The sequence below is a fragment of the Numida meleagris genome, chromosome 13, assembly GCF_002078875.1.
Source record: "Numida meleagris isolate 19003 breed g44 Domestic line chromosome 13, NumMel1.0, whole genome shotgun sequence".
Classification (NCBI taxonomy): Eukaryota; Metazoa; Chordata; class Aves; order Galliformes; family Numididae; genus Numida; species Numida meleagris.
The window spans coordinates 2198722-2220851 of NC_034421.1; the positions used below are offsets into that span (position 1 = coordinate 2198722).

The 22130-nt window shown below is 45.9% G+C and overlaps 1 protein-coding gene across 1 annotated transcript in view; it reads right to left on the bottom strand.

Annotated features, from left to right (window-relative positions):
- The window catches only part of PRKAR1B (protein kinase cAMP-dependent type I regulatory subunit beta), a 93219-nt gene continuing 74263 nt past the window's right edge, over positions 3175-22130 (bottom strand). The window contains exons 10-11 of the mRNA XM_021411942.1: positions 5987-6068; positions 3175-5562 (exon numbers count right to left, since the gene is read on the bottom strand). Of these exons, the coding sequence (XP_021267617.1) occupies positions 5390-5562; positions 5987-6068 (255 nt within the window). The 3' untranslated portion in view covers positions 3175-5389. The remainder of the gene's footprint in view (positions 5563-5986; positions 6069-22130) is intronic.

Sequence of the window (22130 nt, forward strand, 5' to 3'; positions counted from 1 at the left end):
CAGATGCAGATTCCCCTTCCTGCTGCCATCGCTGTGTGTTAGGCTGAGGGCAACGCGTAGCCCAGCACTGCTGGGCTCAGGGAGCACCTCCAGGCGGGAGAGTCCCGACCCAAGAACCCACAGTCTGCAACCGCAGCCGCGCTGCTTTGGCAAATTGCTTGAGCTGCCCCTGGATGGGAAGGAGAAATGGCCTCTAGTGTTTCTCAGCTGTTATGTCTGTTCTCTCTCTCTGCCGCAGTGGAAATAAATGGTGGGAGGGCTCAGCCTGCACTAACTCATGGCCGAGCTCGAGCTGAGGCCTCTGCTACTCTGTGTGAGGAACGCAACTGCGAAAGTGAGAGCCGCCAGAAACACGGCCCATCATCAGATTATCTTAAACACATGGTAACAAAACAGAGTCACTCTGTAGCGTATAAATTCCACACATGCGGAGGAATGTAAAGCAGCTATTGTGCCCCCACTTTGCAGATCCATTTCACTGTTTTTCCAGTTTATCTGGAAAATACATACTGCATGGTACTGGACGTCGTATTTCACTGCTATGCACCATGATGTCTTCTAATTGAACAATCGCCATGCTTGTAGTCTAAGGGCAATACAAAAGTGCTTTCAAACAATAACAATGCATTGTCTGTATAAAGAGGATAGGGAGTAGCCGCTTCCCAGAAAGGCTTGATTTCCCCAGAGCCAGCAGTATGAACATCCAGAGAGCCAGGATCTGCAGGCAGCGCTGAGAAAGTCCCTCATCATCAGCCCGCATGTCCAACAGGCAGCTCCCACTGAGCCAGGCGTGGGCTCACCCAGCGCTCCCACCGTGCAGGGCTTGGCCAAGGGGCACCTCTTTGGCAGATGGAGCCTTTGGGTTGTGACCCCGAGCCGTGAAGGGAGGGAGCGCTGCTGGAGCAGCGCAGCTACCAGAGATCGCGCAGGAGTGCAGCATCTGCCAATTCACTCAGCGCTGCTGGCCCGCGCAGCAGCATGGCACGCCGCTGTTCCATGTTTGGAGACAGTTTATACTGGAATAGGAGCAGTCTTTTTTGGTAAAATGATTATTTTTTTTTCCTCCATGAGAATTCACGACTTCTTAAAGAGAACTCCGCACGCTTGCACAAGGGCTGGGCAACCAGGGTGTTGCAGCTTGGCTGTGCACAGCAGATCCTCTGCACTACTACTGCAGAGGGCAACATGGAAACAGGGATTAAAACAGGGCCGGGAGGGGTGGGAGCCCTCAGAGCCACAACAGTCACCCGTGCACCCTGAGATAGAACTGAGGAAACCCAGTGAGACATTCACAGTCTGCTTTGTGCTCCCCAGCAGAGCGCAGCCTCTTTTCTAAAAGCTGCATCCAGATTTTTAGAGCTCAAAAGAATCACTCTGGTACTGGAGTTGGATCAAGCACAAAAAACATCCTCAGCCCTCACAAAAATACCAGATGGCTGCAGATGCCAGCTCCTCTGGCCAGGCAGCTTTGTCAGAGGAAAGGCCAGCTCGTTGTGCAAGCCGCATCCCCGACACAGCCCTGCTGGCAGCAGCGCCTGCTCAGAAACCCTGTGAGAGGAGCATCAAAGCGGTGTGTTCCCGTAACGTCCGCCTTGCGAGGCTGTGCCATGCTCCTGCCTACTGTGTTCTCTTTCTCCAGGCGGCGGTGGGACCTGCAGGAGCCACTCTGGCTGTGAAAACACCCTTCTGAGCTTCCGAGTGCACGCGAAGGGGGAAATGAACTACAGGCAGAGTTACCAAATCACTGGAAACGAATCTAAAAAACATGCCTGGGCATGTTAGGTAATTCTGTCTCTAAGTGGTGAACTTTGCAATATCCAGTGTGGTTTTAATGCTCATTCAGTCAACAGTGCCACACCAAGCCAGTGCCCTCCTGCCCCGCTCGCCCCTGCCCACCTGCAGCCACCCTGGGGACAGCACGGCAGCGCGGTGGCTGCACGCGCGTGGCTCGGCAATGCGCCGCAGGCAGCGGGACCTCGGCTCTTCTCAAGGGCATCATCATGGCTTTATCTCTGCTCAGTATCACCTCTCTCTGCTGCTATTTCTGCACCGAAGCGTGCACAAGGAACGAATACGATCTCTTCCATAGATAGGTCAGCGAACGGATCTCTGAACCATTTGGAGCTTCAGAACCAAATGTGGTTATGAACCTTCACCCTCTGTGCATGGCTCCATTTCCGAAGATCACTTACTGCAGGAACAACAAAACAGCTGGCGTGCATCAGTATCGCTTTGTTCTCTGCCCTCTGTTTTCCACCAGCACCCGAATGGGCACCACGGGGTCAGCCCGTGCCTGCTGGGGAGCAGGGCCTCACTAGGGCTGACACCACTGCACAACTGCGGGCACTCATTGCCACAAAGGGGTAGGAATGCTCGAGCCTGCGTGCAGTCATCTGCTGCACGCACCAAAATGCGGTCAGCCAAATGGGCCCTGTAAAAAAACCTGGAGGTGCAATTAGTTTCTGTTAAAAAGAAAAGTCTTGTCTTTCGTCTTGGAGTCCTGAAATGGCCGCGAGACGATGAAAACCAACCAAAAAAAGACAACGAGGAGTGGTGAGATGCCCTTTCTGGGGAGCGTGGGCTGGTAATGTCCATCTGGAAGGACCTCAGAGAGAGTGGTCACTTTTGATTACTACATAACGTGAGTAATCTCTGGAAAGATGAGTCCTTCCCGCCTGAATCACAGCAAAGGGGGAAAATAACACGCTCCAGAAACAGCAAGCTGTCAGCCCCGCTGCTGGGAGCCGCCCACAAGCCCTGCCCGGAGCCCAGCAGGGACCACAGCACCTCTGCCCATGGCCCCCCAGAGCCCAGTGGGCCCACAGGTGGGGGCAGTGAGCGTGCTGTGCCGACTGCCCCTTCCCAGCCCTTCGGTCCTGGTGCAGCAATGTGATGAGCGGAGAGACACGCCGAACCCCCGCTTCTTCCTATAGATATATATGGGTACATTTAAACACAAGACTTTTTTTTTCTTCGTGCTCATCCCCCAGAACACCAGTTTGGTTTCCATTACTATATATAGAGCGCTGGGATTCTTGGTCTATTTCTTGTCCCTTTGCATCTGATTATTATTTTCAGCAGAGTTCAAACTCTTTGCGATAGGCAGATTTTAACTAGAACATAACTGCTATTCATACAGACTGCCAGTATTAATGAACCCACAATGGCCACATATAACGTAGAAGAATTTTATTCATACTGTAATTCTATCCCATCATCCACTGCAAATATTACAATTATCTTTAAAATGTCATAGAAGATCATTTTGTTCCACTTAAAGCATAGGAAGCCTGGTGCTGAACGATCACACTTCTCTTGAATTTGCTTTTATCATCACTCAAACGTATTTTTCATGATCTGTGAAGGTTTAAAGCAAAGAATCCGTTCTGTGTGTGTGCTCAAGTAACTTCTAAGCAGTGAAGGTAACAACTTGGTGAGTAACAATGAATGTATCTTGCATGTTATGCAAAACATCATCACAATTTTTTTACGAATACAACAGAAATGCAATAGGTTAAGTAACATACACGCGTGACCGGTAACCTTTAAAAATATGTCTTAGAAGCAGCACAAGAGAATACAAAAACAGTGAAGGAAATTAGAAGGTTTTGCAAACGCATACACATTTATTGACCTATCTAATGGGCGTCTGCCCATATAAATGTATGGCATAGAACCGCAAGGCTGAGAAACGTGAACGGTCGTGTTTAATAAATAACACGTGCAAGAAGCACAACGCAATCAGAATAAATAGTAGCAACTCAGATGCACTGGCAGGACCGCCGGAAATGCGCTGAAATAAATTAAGCACCTTGAAGTGATGAGAGGACTCTGACTGCAGGCCGGGAGCTCCTTCCCACCGCAGTGGGCAGCACTGGGACACTGGCCCGAGAGCCTGGTGCTGGGAAGCGCCAGGTTCGCTTTGTTAACTCCGAAAAAGAGAGCAAATTACACGTCAGCGTGGGTAATTTTAGACAAGTTCTTAACTAACACCTGTAGTTTCAGAAGGAAGGTTGCTGCCTCGTTTCATCATACAACCTTTGGCATGTAAAAGGTATGGAAAGTTCCTATTTGCTCAGAGTAATGCTATCGTAAAGAAGAAATACAGTTTTGCTGCAACTGAAAGGTGGGCAGTGCTATTTAGGGTAGCGGAGATGCAGAGATTTGCGGCAGTTAGCACGGAAAACTTCTCCTTCAAAGGAAAAGCTTCCCCAAAGAATAATTTGGATGATCCCAACCTGGAGGGCTGCACAGCGCAGCAAGGGCTGGGTCTGCAGAAGTTCTGCTCGAGACCCACATCTGCATAGGGCTGCAAGAGCTGCCAGCAAGGCTGTGGGCACATGGAGCTTGCTGCAGCTCCTGCTGCCTTTTGTTCTGCCATGCACGTCTTCTGCAGGAGGCAGCATCTTGGAGCACGTGTTTGGCCGGTCGCACACTACAAAAAGGCATTTGAATTGAAATAACTGGACTTTATGTAAAAGAGTCCTATCGAACTGCTGCTTTACACCTGCCACCATCTCTTGAGCATTCCATATCCTATTCAGAGAAGCGGCTGAGGACACTGGTGCAGATAAATACGTTTCCAAGCACACTTGGTTCAGTGAAGAAGCTCCCAGTGACTTTTAAGGAATCTGATGCGAACCCTCACATAAGAAAGGGCGAGGTCAGGTAACTTGGCTCCTAACGGCTCCATCCGGCATCTGACAAAATGCTGCCCCTTGGTCTCCTCACCCCGAGGGCCGGAGCAGACTGTTTGCCTTAGCATCTCCTCGGAGCTACAAAGCAGACCCGAAAGGGCTGGTAACACAGAGGAGTATGGCCCCTGTTTCTAAACCACAAAGTGACTCAAAAGTTCTACTTTTCCTCGGCTTACTGGAATGATCAAAACCTTTCTCTAACCTTCCCTCTTCAATTGCAAAACTGCCACTGACCACGTGGATTTCGGCAACCTCCAGTCCCTAACCAGTGAGAAGTCTGACAGAAGTGACAGGCAGAGGGACATCACTTTATCAAAGAAGCTTGACGAAAGGTGAGTAAGACTGACTTTAAGAATAGGTGTAAGATAATGAGGGAAAGAGACATCCATCTGTAGTTTAAATAGTTAAAAACACAGTTTTATCTGCACGATCCAACAACAGGTATAAATCTTGCCTGCAAGCCAAAAGCCTGCTCTTCCCTGAGCACTTTCCCAAAGCCAGTCTTATGCAATCAGTTGCCTTCTTTCTTAAATGATACATAAGATTTGAACTGACATCCAGTGCGTGACATAACAGAAAAAAATACACATGAAATGCACACCTTTTATTTTTTCTTGATAAAGCCATGGAGCTGCACAGAGCAAATGTAAGTGCACGAGGTCACACAAAGGCAGCTTTCCAAAAGGAATCATTTAGACAGTGAGAGAAATGAAGCTGTTGTATCTCTGAATGTTTCTCTTGAGGATCTCGGAGCAGGGCCCGAGCACTCGCTCGAAGCGGGGCCGGTCGAGCTTCACGCACTTCAGGGGTCCGCGTGCCACCACCGTCGCAGCCCGGGGCCGGTTGAGCAACAGGGCAATCTCACCTGGGGACGGGGACAAACACACCGTCACTCCTCCTCCTCTTTGGAGGGTGCGCATTGAGGCCACCATGCAGCTGCTTCGGTTGTAGAACATACCCCTTTATGCTATCTTGATAGACACTTTACATAATTCTGTTGACAGTACAAATGCATTACACATGCATAATGCATGCGTGTAAAATGCCTTTGAAAACAAATGCATTCAGACTGTTTTGCTGATTCTGGATCTGTCTCCTGTCAGCCACATTGGTGTAAACCAAGGAATAGTTTCAGCTTCAGTGATATCTCTCAGCACTGCTGAAAGTAGGAGCTGACCTAGGAACAACCCCTTGTTCGTTAAAGAGTAGAACACTAATGAAGACAACAACTGCTCCATGCAATTTGAGTTGCTATTTTTCTGAGCCATATTTACGCTGAATTTTCTTACCAAAATAATCTGATGGACCAAGCCTTCCAACCTCGACGTACTCCTCGTTATCAGATCTGCGCTGGAGAACGGAGGCTGTGCCCTGGGAACAGAAGAGCAGAAGAGCTCAGTGAGGTGCACGGAGTGGCGGCGGTGCCCCATCCCTGCAGACACACAAGATCAGGGGGTGGGATGTGGGATGGAGCTGTGGGTGACCCTGCTCAGTGCAGGCAGTGGGACCAGGTGGCTTTTAAAGGTCCCTTATAACTCAGTTGATTCTGTGATTCTATGATAAGGTTACCTTGCTTTTCTCAACCCTGTTATCCCTTTGGGAAGCACTGAGTACAGTGTACATCACACTCCTTTCGTTCTGCTAAGGGAGAGATGACCACCTCGGTCAATTTCTTCTACATGAATAAAAAGAATTGAATAATACAAAAAAAAATCCAGCAGTATGGCAAACTTGATTCCACTCTTATGAATGTGGCATTGTCTGGATGCAGACATTCAGCTCACACAAGACAAGAGGAACAGGACAGAATTCAGTAACTACTGCTCATTATGCTGTGCAGATGTATCCTTTGATATACTTTAAAAATATGCTGTGAGTGGATGCAGAACCTTACAAGTGACGCAGGAAAGACTTTCACCATAAGGAATAAAAAAGGCACTTTTCCCAGTACTATCTTGGAACATGAATTTGTAAGACAGCACCTAGACTTCACTCTTCACCTGACCATTCACTGGCTCTCTCGCTGAGACTGTTGGCAAAGGCAGTTTTTAATGCTCAGTACAACAGAAGGTGTTCTTGTAGCGGCCTTTAGTGATCTGGACACCTGTGAGTCAGTTGCTTGGGAGATGGAATGTGCCTTGTCTCCACTCCCGCTACAAACCGCAGTGCTCAACACGTGCCAGTACATGTCACAGCTCAGTAACACTCTATTGAAACCTTCAAAGGGCTTTTACATGCAGAAATATTTTAACCTGGAGGAAATCTTAAATTATTTGTGGCATCATGATTTTGGAAGGGAACAGACAAGGTATCTCCTTTCGCTTTTCTAGGACCTGGGGCCCAGAATATTCACTATTATTTGGCAAATTATTGTAATTTGCTTACTTCTGAACAAGCACTACTAAGATGCTGCAATAGCGTTGTATTCCATCATGTCCTGTTTCATAACAGGGTTATTTTTAAGCCGGTGTAATTTATGAATTGCTGGGCCACTCTCTAGGTTAATTTGTAATGTAACCTTCCTGTGCTGTACAAATGAAGAGGTACATTATTTCTGATGATGGCAGGAACCAGAGCCAAAAATAATGGGCAAGTACCATCTGATAGGTGCTGAGCATCTGATGGCTTTTATAGGTACTTGGATGTACATCAAATTAATCTGATACATGAGAAGTCATAATTTCTCATTTTGCCCATTAGCAGCAATCAGTGCTAAGTATAAATTATGAGACATCAGACTGTCACTGCATTATACAGGCCATGACAATTTACCATTCCACCCCACCTCCCCCGTGCTGTACCAGCATTAAAAAAAAATCCTTAATACACACCAGGCCTGTAAACCCTGGTCTGTTTGAAAACAAATGCAAAATTCTTCTTGGCTTCCGTGTCTTCACTCTCGGTATGCCGGGCAGCTGATGGCACGAGGCACAACCTGCACAAGCACGGTACCTCAGCTGGGCAAGGTTGTTCCGGTATCAGCTCCCAGGTGTTCAGAAATAAGTCAAACACACGGGGGGAGGTTGACTTTGGACTTCTGGGGAGTTAGCTTGGGGCTAAGGCATGCCATGCACATAACACCACCCACAGCCCGTGCAAGGCTATCCACGAGAGTAACTGAAAGGACTCCATGTAAGAAAGTGATCTGGTGCCTGTCAAGTTTCCAGCAAGAATTCCTTATCCTTGATATAACTAAACTGTTTCGCCAAAGCTGCTGTTTTTTAAGGTCTTCCAGTAAATCTGCAAGGGGATGAAAAGGCAACGATGGTGTAATGAGTTTTGTTATTCGTACTTCCTGCAAGCGTTCACAACAGAACACGCGTCCCTGGGCAGCATTCTCAGAAACACCTCACGCAGGGGACAGAGCACGTACTAACCTCTCTCTGGCCCCACTTCAGATCAGGTGCAGCTCATGGGCCCAACTCGATGCTGTCCTTATTGCCTGAGCTATGGAGTCGGGATCAGCTTCAGAACCGCTTCCAGCCCCTGTCCTCTGCTCAGTCCGCATCTGGAGCCTGGCAAAAGCCTAACCCCTTGACCTGAGTAGCTGTCTGCAATCCACGTCTTCATTTCTTTCCCAAAACTATTTTTTAACAACTTTTATTACAGATGTGTTATTAGATACAACAACAAAAAAGTCCCCAAAGTAATCACATTGACTGCTCAGGTCAAATGAGAGAAGGTGTCAATTCCCCGCTGCTCACCTCGAGCACGCTGCCATAAAGGTAATCACAACATCAAGCAATATTGCTTTCATCTCCCCTTGTGTAAGCTTTTATTGTGGTTAATATTTTTTTGACAGGGCCTGCATGATATAGGGTTTCAATAAGTCAGTCTTCTGAAGCAATTTCTTCCACTGTTCCACTACAGTTGGCCTTTTTAATCCAAGGAACACCATGCTATCTGTTGGAGGAGGACAGATGTGTCTGGCCTCCACAATAAACACTCGGCTTGGCAGGATAAAGCAACGCGTATTCCAGATACATATTTTTCCACTCTTGTTTTAACAGTCACATCGGCTCTTCCCGTTGCCCAGGGAGAACGGGTCTATCACGGAGCAAAAGAAGTTTCCTGACTCCCAGACAGCGAGCACCTGGCTGCCAGGCTCAGCTGCTGCACAAGGCACAGCCCCACGGCACATCCTGCAGCACGGGAAGGCCGACCCCACCGCGAAACAAAGAAGATGCATGTAACACTATCTACCCGTATCACCTTCACTTTAGGTATCTTATCTCTGGGAACAACGCTATTCTAAGTGTGTTAGAGGAAGAGTCCAGTTGGACGTGAGCAGTATAAGCAGGGCAAAACTAGAATAATACGGAACTGTTATCTATACGCTTAATGAAGTTCTCACATCGCATTATTTAGGTGCTGACCCCCACCCTTGCTCTCATCGCAGGTTTCATGGCTCACTTTAGTTTATTTCTCAAATCTTTCCAATGCAGTTTTTGAGCTTTCTGTCCTTCTCGTGCACGAGCAAACCCTGCCTCACAGAAATGGTATCGCTCAGTAAATCTCCTGGGCGCTGTCCTGGGAGGTACGGGCATGATCTAGCAAGGATTCAAGGGGCTTATCACTCTCAGCCCCAGCGGCATTTGGTCTCAGCGGAAAAGATTTCCCCTTAAATGGCACACAGAAACTGGCTCTGTGAAACAAACTGCACAATCCCAGATTTGCAGGATCAGGCTATTTAGTGCTGCTCAATTTAAAACACGGTCTTGTACGCTGCGAGTCACTGCAGCCTCCTACGCCGCAGAGCAGAACTTTCAGAGCACGTGCTCAAACACTGTGAAGAAGCTTGACACCATTAAATAAATCAGCACTTTGTGATGATACGAAACCGAAAGCAGACAGGCATGTCTTTCTCCTAGCAGACACTCGGGAGTGAAATGATCTTCAGTGGATCCAGGAATATTCCCTTTCAGTCGCTGGGGAGTGCCTGTATTCCCAGGAACCGATATCACTAACCTCCCCTCCTCTCCTCCGAGTAAACAGAGGCATCCTATTGCAAAAACAACAGGAGTAGCAGCTCCGAAAGCAACGTGCCATCAGCACTCTCTGGCAGCCTCACCCCACGCACCTGCTCACTCCCTCTGGAACAGTTCTGCCGTGATGCTGAGAGCACTTATTCATGTCTTTCAAGTGCATCAGCAGTTTGCTTTGTAAAAATTTATGGCTTAGATACGGCACCATAATTTAAGATATAAAAAATAAGGTTTATAATCCATGAGCTCCCACCCTCTCCAAAGTAATGAGATTTTGATAGATGTTTCACTTTTAAACTCTCAGACCGTTTGGGTGAGGGAGACATCTGGATCAACGTGAAGATTCCCATGCCTGATCTCACGTGTACTCAGAAGCACAGACTGCTTCAGGAGCTCTATTTTTATATTTAAGTGCAAATCCTGTAGCCAGGAGTTGGCCTGAGTAGCCTGGCTATAAAAGGCAAGTGTTCAACAAGATGGTTAGAGGGGAAATCCTGTAGTTTTTCCTCCATTCCAGCAGAGGAAGCTCGGAGGATCAGATGGGATCGCTCCCAGCAGCACGACACGGTGCAGCGCTGGGCACCGAGTGCTGGGTACCAGGGACGCAGGTGGGAAGGGAGCCTGAGCCCTCCTTTTTCAACTTTGGTGTTTAAAAGTCAGACTTGCTGATGTTCTGTTCCCACTGGTCAAACCTCCCACTTCAAAGATACAGCAATCACTAAAACATATAGTGAGGCTCCATACAGACATATTAATCATTATTAAAATTGAAGAATATTTATTCCATGATGAGTGTATGCAACGTCAATGTCTATGCCTTTTTGATACAGTTAGTATACGGAATAAAATTCTACCTTTAAGAAAAAGAAATGTAATGGCAGACAGGTTTTTCCCCCATTTCCTGTTGCACTTCTATCCTAGTTTTGAGCTCTGAAGGCTTTTCTTGTCTACTTCGTTTTCCTCTGCACAATTCACTAGAAAAGAGCAATGCAGTAGTTTTTCTATAGAATTAGTGATGAAAAAGGTCAAGCCTTTCCATCCGCTATTGCTATTAACTCTATCAGTCGCTATTATGAACACAACTTTGCTCTTTCTCACTTTGTTAATCCACACACTCCCATTCAAAAGATAAGTTTCCCCTTACTCCACAGTAACACAAACCCTCATTATATGCTGCCATTAAATCTTTGCAGAGTTGCTACAAAAGACGAAGGAAGAAGCTGTGGAGTGGCATAAAAAATCCCTGTACACATGGTGAATCACACAGGACTCCGAGTAAGGACTCCTACTGGTTTGAATGGAAGCAATAGCAGACAGCGAATGAATCAGAAGATCTTTCACACAGAATGATTCTGTTCACATGGAATGATTCTGGGAGTATTTTATTTAATTGCAGGCAAGACTTTAAAAAACGATCATTTAAATCAATTCAGCTGCCTTTATACGAAACCTTAAACAACTTTGGTTCAAAGTGGGTGTTCAGGTTGCTTATCTCTAGCGCGTTCTTTCCTCCATCCATGGCTCAGTGCAGCTTACAGTGAGAGATGAGACAATGTCCAAGTTGGAAACATCAGCTACTGCCAGCTTTGGAACACAGAGATACAACTCTTTGCACACTCAGGCCTTTTAATTCAGCGTGAGTCTGGAAACTTTTCACTGATTCCAGCAGATTTTCGGAAAGCCACCACCTTGGCAATATCTTTAAGATTCAGCAGTGCAATGTCAAATAAGCTCCAAAGGCAGCACAAGGGGAATCATGGGGCACTGTGACCCCTCTGTGATCTTGAGAGAGAGCACTGCTGCACAAATTACCTTTACACTGCAGCAACTCCAGTGACAATGCATATGGTTATCATAACATACTCATCATAATGTTATAACATTATAACATTAGTGTGCCATATTTTTATTAGCTATAATTCCAAGAACACTAATGCACACCGCCATTCTGCAAAGGTGGGAAGCAAGTGGTCCTTCCCAGCCAGCATGAACCGTACACCTGAGCTCTGCTACTAAATGAAGTGCAGCTATATCCCACCTGCATGAGACTACTGCACGGACATCTCAACTTCCATCCATTCTGCTCTCTAGGCACATTTGCACCACTTTAGAAATAACATCCACACCCGATAGAGAGGAACAAAGCTGTCTAAAGCAGCTACCAAAATAGCCACCAACATAAAGGTGCTTTTAAAAATGACAATCAATCATAAACCAAGTGTAGCTTAAAACAGCAGAATCAACTGAGCCACAGGGCATTTCCTAGGGATATACGAGAGGCCGGGGTTAAGGCCCAGACATGACTACACCCAGCCAGCCATTAATCACCAGGAAATGCCTTTGCCTTGATCATTTACTATTTAAAATCGTAGACATTTGACATGGGAAGACCTTTTAGATCATTTTGTTCATCTCAGGCAATCTTCCCCTTCGGTATTTCTGTAAGGCAATCTGCGTTAAACATGCTCTGCGTCTGAATGTACTCCCCTTGAAGTACAAGAAATGTTAAGGGACGGGACAAGACAGGATTCAGGCAGAGAGAGCAGCAGACGTAGTGCAGAGCCAGCAGACCTGGAACACACTGCTCCAGCTGCACTTTGCCTCATGGACAGGTTGCCCTGCAACACTTTGGTGAAACAAAGCGGTTTTGCACGAAGAATAAAAATTGGGAAACCCTTTTTTGTCGTTGTTGAAAGGTGTTTCAAAATCAAAACGTGAAGCTCTGCAGTCTCTTGAGTTCACAGCGTTGCCCCTGAGGCGCAGCAGCAGAGCTGGGCCTGCAGGTGTCTGACACATCCACACCGCGGGAGCCTCGGGCCTTCACCAAGGGCCGAACTCCCAGGGGAGCAGTGCAGAGCAGGAAACATCCCCAGGTTCAGGGCATGGCAGCCCTACACTGCTTCTCCATCCCCCAGTTGCCCTCAGGCACTGGGAGGCCTGGGAGTGAGGAGACGGAGGCACAGGGGTGACGAGAGCGGCCCTTGGGCGCAGGACAGCCCCTCACCCTGGCTTTGCCCAGCTGCTGCTGGCAGGAAGACGCCAGGCGTTGGGCTCCAGCCGCATTCTTTTCTCTGCTCTTAGAATTCTAGCTGCCCCTCTTATTACATATCCCATCCACCTGTTGCGGTGGTGACACAAAGCAGATCTGCTCAGTAAAGGTGGGCTCTGCGCTGGGTTTTAATGAATCATCCCAGGGATACTTGGCCTTGACTAATCAGTAGCTTCTGTGGGAAAACAACTGAATTAATATTCTTCCCGGTGCCAGATTTTAAAGGCTGTCTGTGCCAAGCGCTGTGGATTATTGGCAACAATGCACTGTTTTCCTCCCTCCGACATGTCAGCGTACAAAGCAATAAAAGTCACAAAGGAAAAAAAAATGTTGCATTTTAGAGATTCTTTCTACAAAGCTAGCCATTATCTTTACTCTCTCCGAAGCCAGGAAATGTCCACAGAGTCAACATAAAAGTGACTCTAATGTGGGTTATTCATCAACTGTTCATATTTGTGACTGCCCTTCCAGTTACCGTGCCCTGGAAGCAGGCAGTGCAGCCTGCTACCACCTACAGACCGGGCAGTGTCAGAGACAAGGCAGAGCACACGCAAACAGCGCAGCTCCCTCACCCTGCCCACCAAATCCTTTCTGGTGAAAATTGGTTTTAGCTGTTGATGTTGTTTCACGGCCCAATTACTCCTACCACCATCTGCTTCTTTGTGAAAACATTCTGTAGATACTGAAGTAATCAGACCAAGCAAAAGTCTCAGACAGACATCATTAAAGTCTGAGCGCTAATGCTGTGAGCAGGGCTGGGCTGGCAGCTGCGGCCAGCCAGGGCAAGAGCTCCGGAGCAAGAAGCCAAACTTGGAGTAAAGCTGGGGAAGGGGAAAGGGGACTTATCATGGAGATCAGGAAAACCCCTGTGGGATGCTTTCTTATCATCCCGTCAGTTGGTGAATCCTGAGTATTTGTGGACCACATTTTCTGATTCTGAAATTAAGCAGGAAAAAAAATCTCTCAAAGATGCCTGTTTCTGAAGGACAGTGCAGAGAGCCTTGCACGTTCCTCTAAATCCACATCATAAAGCTAATGGCCGAGCCCTCGGGGGCGTATTACTCCAGTCATCTCAACATTATCTTTGCAGAGGAGGGATAAAAGCCGTCCCAGGAAGTTTTAACATGATCCAGAGAAAGGGCTGAGCTCCACCTGGAATCAGGAAACCCTCCATTTCTCTCCTACCAGGCTGGACACCACTATATTCCAGGCCATGCCTATGGGGCAGTATTTTTGTCTAAAGACAGAGGAGTATTCCTCAGGTGAGCCTAATGACAGAGCCCCTCACTCCCAACAGAGATGCCCTTCATTTCACTTTACATTTACCGTGTTCTTGGTCAGTTTGGGTAAGTACTTCGAATCAGGGCTTTTGAGCTCTGTCTTCAATGCCAGAAGAGTTGATAAGGATCCTGAGAACCTCCTGAAAACACTGAGGGGTAAACAGCCCGGGCTGCTCTCCTTACTCTCACAGAGGCACCTCATTAGGTGGGAACCTCCGCTGCTTCTCCAGACCTCCACGGCAGCAGATTCCACTGAACAAGACTAAAGACAGAGCACTCAAAACAAAAACTATGCCTTAAAGTATTATGTACATAAAAAGTCACAGTCTTGAACATGAAGAAAACCTAACATGCTGATTTTGATGAGAATTCAAATGGATGTATGTATGAAGAAGGAAACAGACAATTATTAACGCTGGGCTCTACATCTCTGCACACCAAATGATCTCCCATTTTCCACATATTCTATAGTGGTAAGAGGACAGGGTGTGACTCAACGTCCAGCAAAAAACTTCCATTTATGGGTTCACAAATCAGATGTTTTAAATTACAGCTGAATGAGACTGAAGACTCCTACACAAGCTGCCATGTCAGAAATGAACTGGGGAAACTTCCACAGGCATTGTTTTTTGCTTTGCATGTAGCAGGTGCAAAGAGAAGTGCTTCTAAACCTTTGAGAACAGGATTGCTGCACTGCATCTTCCTAATGCTTTGCTTTACGACGTAAGTTTACTGATGTCCCAGTGAGACAGGGTAACACAGAAAGCCCTGCATGTACCTCGAGGTTCTGGCATACACAGCGCTCTCAGTCACAGCGTCCTGGAAGCCCACTAGCATGTCACTCCTCAGCTCCCCTTGCAGCCCTTTGGGACTGCTGATAGCATCATTCCCGGGACGGCTTTGATTTTACAGCTGAGGATCAGCAGTTCTAGGGCTACTTTCCAAGAGAAGACAAATCCTTTGAACTACGTAGCCAAAGACGCTGCAAAAATTCCTTTAGCCAGAAAACAATCTTGGATTTTTATTAGTTGCCAACCTTTGACTTATGAAAGACTATCATGCAAAAACAAGGGAAGAAATAAACAAATTTTAGTCAGCAGTACAAAGTGCAAATGACTTCCACATAAGCTGCGGTAGAAAACAGCACCCATCATCTGGGTGCAGTAAAATCTAATGTGAAGGAACAAGGACGGTCAGCTGGTGCAGCAGCCTGGGATCCTGGCCATAAAACTCACACCTCTCTGCCTTAGGCCTTCTGTAGGAGAAACCATGAAGACCCAGACCCGCAAGGTGCCCTATTCTCAGCCTGTTTTTCACTAGGAATGACAAACTCTCTTAACTCTTGTGTCTTTGATTCGGACTGGAACATGAAAGGTGTACACCTTACATGTACACACAGGTGTACTGAGCATCAGCTCCATGAAGTTCATGAGATGTTTGAGTAAGACATGTGGGTAAGTATCTAAGATAAAATAAGTAGATGAAAAGGTTACATACATTTTATACCACAGTAATCACCACTCTCAAAACTATATGGTCCTATGTATACAGAAGGTTATGTGCTTGTGGCAAACCAGGTGAGAATTTGTGTTCAATAAATAAATGCTGGCTGTGTACACTGTTTTTAAATTGTTTTCCTACCCATCAGACTCCTTTTAAAAAAGCTTCTTTTCAGTAATAAGAACTATCTAAACAGAACGGTGTTGGAGAAGGATGATGCAAGAGGCCTTAATTCTGATTGTGGACAAGAGATTGAGTCATGACTGGTTTGACAGTACTTTTTTAACCTTACATTTTTAAACTATTATACGTTATTCTCCAATCTCTGGGTTCATAGCAACTCACAGAATTTACATACAGTTGTCCTGGTTTCTGCCGCAAATGAGGAACAAAATCTGCAAAGTTCTAAAATAGACTAGAAATATTGGCTAATCTGAAGTTTCACAAAATCGTTAAGAAAATGATCCAGCACACATCACTCCTGAGGTTTTGGATTTTGCAGGAGCCTGCATTGCCATGGATATCAGAGGGCTGGAGAAAGCTGGAAGGAAGGACCAAAGACTGCATCACTCACAGCTCCTCCGCTGCTGGTGGAACAAGAAGGGGAGCAGCCACTCGCCCACCACGAAATGCTGGCCCCTTCCAACAGAGGAGAGAGAAGGGTATGCTCAAGATTTTACATATACGCAGCCTGATCCATCGCTCACAGAACCCAAAGTGAATTCAGCAGGAGCCGGAGGACTAAACCTGTATTTTAGTCACTTGGGCTCAGCAAAACACTTCATCTCCAGCCCCAGGCAGGATGGCACCCAATCACATGCCTCACTTTTTATCTTTGATGTCAGCTGGCCATTAAAAATCCTATCCTGAACGCAGACGAACTTTGCAGCGGGGCAAATGGAAACACGACTGCGTGAGCGCAGCCAGGTGATAGTGACAAAACTCAGACTACCTTTCCTGCAAGAGCTCTGCAAGAAACCAATGTCTCCATAGTTAAAAACAAGCAAATTACAGAGCTCTTAGCAACTGCTGGCTCTGCTTATTAGGTATATTTTGTTTATTAGGCATATGAGGAGTTGCTGTAGACTGCCCTTAACAAACATACTCAGTATCAACAAAATCCCGGTAACGCTAAGCAGTTCGGATTGCAGCCTTTGAAACTCCTTCTCTAGACAACATTCATCTTCCTAATTAATAATTAATCACACTGTGTTTTTAAAGAGATTATCAGGTGTGATAGCAGAGTGTGCCTAAGGCAGTGACTTCATTAACTGTACGGAAGAAGTTTGCTTTGTAGTTCTCCTGCTTGTCGTAGGGGTAGGTGCCAAAGGGGTCTCTCTTGGGTTAGAATGTCAAAGAGCAACAATTTAAAGCAGGAAACAATTGGGCCATTATTTTTCTTTTTTTTTTTCTTTTTTTCTTTTTTTTTTCTTAAAGAGCTTTTAAATCATAAATCTTCAGATACTTCTTGTGCAATTTAAGACTCAAGCCTCCTTTTCCTACGAAAGGGCCCAATTCTATGACAAGTGAGCCCAAGGATCTTCCTCCGCTCCTTCACATTACCATAGCACAAAGGGTTTACCAAATGTCGTTCCACCTAACAAGGCATTTGTGCAGAGATGCTCCACAGTGTGCCAAGAGCGTCAGCAGGGCTGGAAATGCTGATTTCACCTACAGGACAGTATCTCAAGCGTGCTTTCAGCAGTCACAATGACTCGCAGTGGATCCTGCCCAGACTGGGACCAGTTTGTGGCCCAGACTGGAAATGTCAACAGCAGCATGACAACTAGCAGCCCACCAGCAGGCACCAAGCTGTTTTGAATGTGATCAGCACTATTCTTGGCTGGATCAATAATTACTATCAATTCATTCAACTGATCTCTATCAATTGGGCAGCTCTCTGTACTAATTTTGGAAGGATTTCTGCACTGTCAGTGAACATTTTCCCTTATTTTCCTATTTTGCTATTCCCATTCCCTAGTTTCAGTACTAATGGATACTTAATAGGACTTCCCATTCAGCTATTGCACACCTTTATGGAGTGTCATCAGGATTATTCCCACTGATGTGGAATTAGAGGTGTGTGGTGGGTAGCACTGCCTGCAGGCTGCTCTGATAGCCACCAGGACAACGGGAAAGAGCACCAATCCCAAGCTCCTTTTCAGTGCCCTTCATACAAGAGTTACAGAGGAGGCTGGAACTACCCACTCTAACTCAACACTCACCTACAGTGAAAAAAAAAAGTAGGTTTTAAAGTTTTTTTTTTTCAAGTAAAATTTGTAATGTGAAACTGCTTGATACAATGGGTTCACTTCTCCTTGAACTTCCTCCTGCCAATTATCTTTTATTTTTAGATCTTTTATTTTTAGACCGCTGCAATGTTATCGCTGGGCAGCTCAACCAACAATTAATGGGAATTGTTTTGCTTCTCACGCGGTTTTAGTTCTTTGCTTTAGGCACCACTTGAACCAAGCTGTCCTCGGAGGAGATGACAGCGCGGACAGCACGCTAAGGACAAGCACAAGCTGGTGTGGCCGGGCGCTCTCCCTGCAGTCCTCCCCTCCCACACCTGCACACGTTTGCATCTGTGTGTGCATTTTTCTTAAGCCATGTCAAACTTTATGGAGAATTAGTGCCATATGGCAGCAGCTCAGCAAACGAACAGCACAGCGAGCTCTCAGTATGCGACCGATACGGGAAGACTCTCTGAGCACATCCAGCGAGCCTCACAACACTAAGTGTGTGCCGGAGATGGTGCCCAGCAGGGGCAAGCGGATCCAAGTGATGTGACGTGGGGAGGGGTGGGAGCTGGGAATCGCAGCGGGGCATTGCGGGGCCGGATCCCAGCAGCTCTGGCAGCTGCATTCTGGGCTCTTCTTCAGGGTGCAGTGCCATAAAGCCAAGCCTGAAGCTGAAGTTATAGAATGGTACATGATCCTAACCTCTCTTTTTAATACTATAGTCACTACCTTGTTCAGTAACCTAGACAACAGCAAAAAGCTTTTGACAGTCCCGCAGCACCACTAAACCGGCCTGAACTCCTGTTTGTACTGCAGTCAGTGGCAAAGCACGAGTTGGGAACAAAAATCAGCCCCCGTTCAAACAACATTTCATTTAAAGGGCCTTGGCGTTTCCTGGGATGTTTAACTCCGCAAAGCTCACACGCTTTTGCAAGCTGCCACTTTAAAACACTAGCTAAAAATATTTGCTTTATCTGAAGTCAGATGAATAAATCCTCCCTACTGTTGGGTACACAGTGTGGCAGTGTACAATACAACTGCAAATTTATTTGTTAGAAACTGTACATCTGTTATGATTTACGCTTGCCAAAATATTATTCTTTATGGCAACAATTGTTTCACGGTGCTTAAAGTTTTTCACCTCTGTGCCAGGAATCTCATATGGGATAATTCCATGACCTTGGAATCCAACAGATACATTCCACATCTGTCTGGTCTGGGAAAGCCCGAGTTTGTTGTGTGAAAAGCATAGTGGGAAACTGAGACCTGGAAATATCTGAAAACACAAAAACTGCAGGGCTGCTTCTTTTTTGTTTTCTTAATTGCCAGTTTCAAGTGCAGTAAATCAATCTCACAAAAGCGGTTACTTTGCTTCCGTAAGCATGCCTTCATTTCTCAGCCTATCTTCAAATTAAGGGGCACGGTACAAACATTAAAAAAGTTTCTACTGCTGGAAAAAATTGCAGCCTTTAAATATTTGCACTAAATCCTGTTGAAGGCTGCGTAAATGAACAAAACACCCAACCTGCTGCAAGAAAACAGCGTACTGCTGCCTGTGAACACAGAACGGCTGAAAAACCAGAGCAGTCCTTCAATCTCAGGGTGATATTCCCATTAGATTTTTACCAGAAAATGACCACAAACAGCTTTGTGAGCAGTGGACTTACAAGGCCTGGTTTCCCGTGGTTTTTCCCCACGCACATTTTCTGTCATTCTATTAATTTTGCTGAGCTCATGCTGCAGCCTTTGCATCTCCATGCACAGAGCCTGTGCTTCAAACAGCCTGCACCCTGCCACGGTCTGGAGGCAGATGCAGGACAGAAAGTCATGAAGAAAGGTTATTCTTGGAAAAAAAAAAAAGGGAAAAGGTGAATCTGCTTGACTGGCAGAAAAGGGAGCCTACATACTTTTGTCCACAGTAACCAGGATGATGCTCCTGGTTTCAATCAGGAATTTTCTGGTCAATCTGGGCGCGTCCCTTTCAAGAGGTGTTTACCACGTGCACTTCAGGCTGCAAATCCCGAGGGTGCCAGCTCCCCTGGAGGCAATGTCCTTCTGCAGGACCAGGAGATGTAAAAGGCAGCATCCCGCAGGATGGCACCGAGGAAGGCAGCACCGCGGGCTAACCACAGATGAGCAATTCATGGAGATCACAGACAACAGTGCGAACAACTGAAAAAGCACGCGCTGTCCTTGCTGTCTGCGAGAACCTTCTAGGACAGGAATCTCAAGGTCCCACCTGGAACCAAGATTTGTGCTGCTGGTGACCGCTGGGGCTGTACCAAAGACTTACAAATTGGTAACTGGTGTGTCTAAGTCATCCCACAACCAACCACGCTTTGTAATAAATCAGTATCCAACCACGTTTTGTAATAACTCGGTATCTTGCCCAAAAATTCTGTGGCAAAGTTTAGCTTTGTACTACTGCACATACTGGGCTTCAAAGGAGGCTGCGTCCTGGTGATGCATGCAGTGGTTTCTGTGTGCATTCAGTGTGTTGGCTGCATTTGTAGTGTTCTGGATTGTACAGCCACAAAACTCAATAAGCATACGAAAGACTCGAATGACTGCTGGACATATTGTGACAACAAAGCAGCTTCCAACCAAAGTCTGTAGCATAAAGTGCTCCCGGTAGCTCGAATCAAATCTCCTGCAGAAAAATCTAACATCAAAGATGCAAACTCCTGTGAAATCAGGTTTAAAACATCAATCTGGAATCTTCTGTGAGCAGACACAAATAATTCTGCAGCACAAGAAATAGCTGATAACTGGATGTTCATTCCTTAATGCAGAACAATACAGGCAATTTCCAAAGAAAGAAACTATGCAAGATTTACAGTGGATGGGTGAGGTGAGCAGATACTTTATGATTACAAAGCATGCAGTGCTAATACTTTTTTACTCATTCAAGTCTTGACAGCTGTTCCTTCATAGGGGGAAAATAAAAGGCCCTTGGTAATTCTTCAGCAAGCTGCCAATTTTCCATATGGGATTTGATGGCTAAGAAAATCAGGTTTTTCTTGTCTCATGCTGCTGCAAGGAATAACTAGATGCTTAATAATACTCATAGAAATAAAATTTTCGGATTTCCAAAGAGACATAGTAGCTCCTCAATTCTTCTTATATAGTAAAGATCTTATTAATGAAAAAAAACCAACACCTAAGTAATATTTAATCTGGTTTTACTCCCTCACTATTGATGTGAAGGCTCATCACATATTTAAAGTTCCTCAGTGTGTAACTGTGTGCTCTGCAGGTGTGGTTATTTGCACTGACAATTTTGTGAGCATCAGGAGAGAAACCGCGTTCATAAATCAAATACACATTTCAACACCAGCATCCAGCACTCGAGAGGGGAAAAAAGAATGGAATTTTAAGTGTCATATATTGATTATGAACCAAATTTTGACTGCCTTGGGTAGAGGCACCTGTCCAAAAATGCACAGATAAGCAGCAAAGGAAAACCTGTTGGCTGCTAAACCATTTGGAATGGGTGCTGTGCAAGCTCCTTATCATCTGCGTGGCACAGGGTCTCTTTCCTGCAAACAATCATGTCATAACACAGCATCTGATGGAAACCAAGATGTATTCTGTGTACATACAACTGGATTCTAAGGCAACACAGTGACACCAGCTTCATTACATCCATCTGACCCACTTTCTCTCACCAGAGAAATTCAGATAGCTACTACCCCTCATGCCACCGCTGCCTGATTGCTGCTCATGTAACACCTGGCCTGAGACGTGCACTTGAACTGACACCACACACCCATATGCCAGTCTATGGATTTGAGTATGAGCATTCACAGCTGGCACTGAAAAATACGTCCCAAACTCCTATTTCAATCCATATACAGTCATATCCTTATGCTGTCTTGTTATCCTTAGTCCTTTGCCTTTTTATAATTTGTTAAAATCACAGTGTTTAAGAATTTGTGCGAGATACAAAGGACCTAAATATTTATGTCAGAGAGGGAGGAGAAATCCCATCAGCATCTGCTTGCAGAAATGAGATGGTGCAAGTGAAGTGTCAGATAATCTCCCAATAAGATGTCAGTATTTTCAGCTGCCTGACAGATCTGTCTGCTTGTGTGAGAGTAAACAAGAAAATGGCTCCAGCATTTGGACTGAGTTTAAGGCAAAACAAAGAACAAATGATCCATTTTCAGATCAGGTCTCCTGTTCCAGTCTACAGATGTTCGTTGTAATTTCCCTTGTAAGTCCCTTTGGGAACAAAGATCAACGCGCCGTGTGGCTGGCCAGCCTTGTAACAGTATTGACAGTTTGGAATAATCAAAAAAATGAAGCAAAAAAGAAACGGTAAAGACAGTAGACACACCTCAAAATTCCTCCGTGCCTTACATTTTCCTGGAAACCAG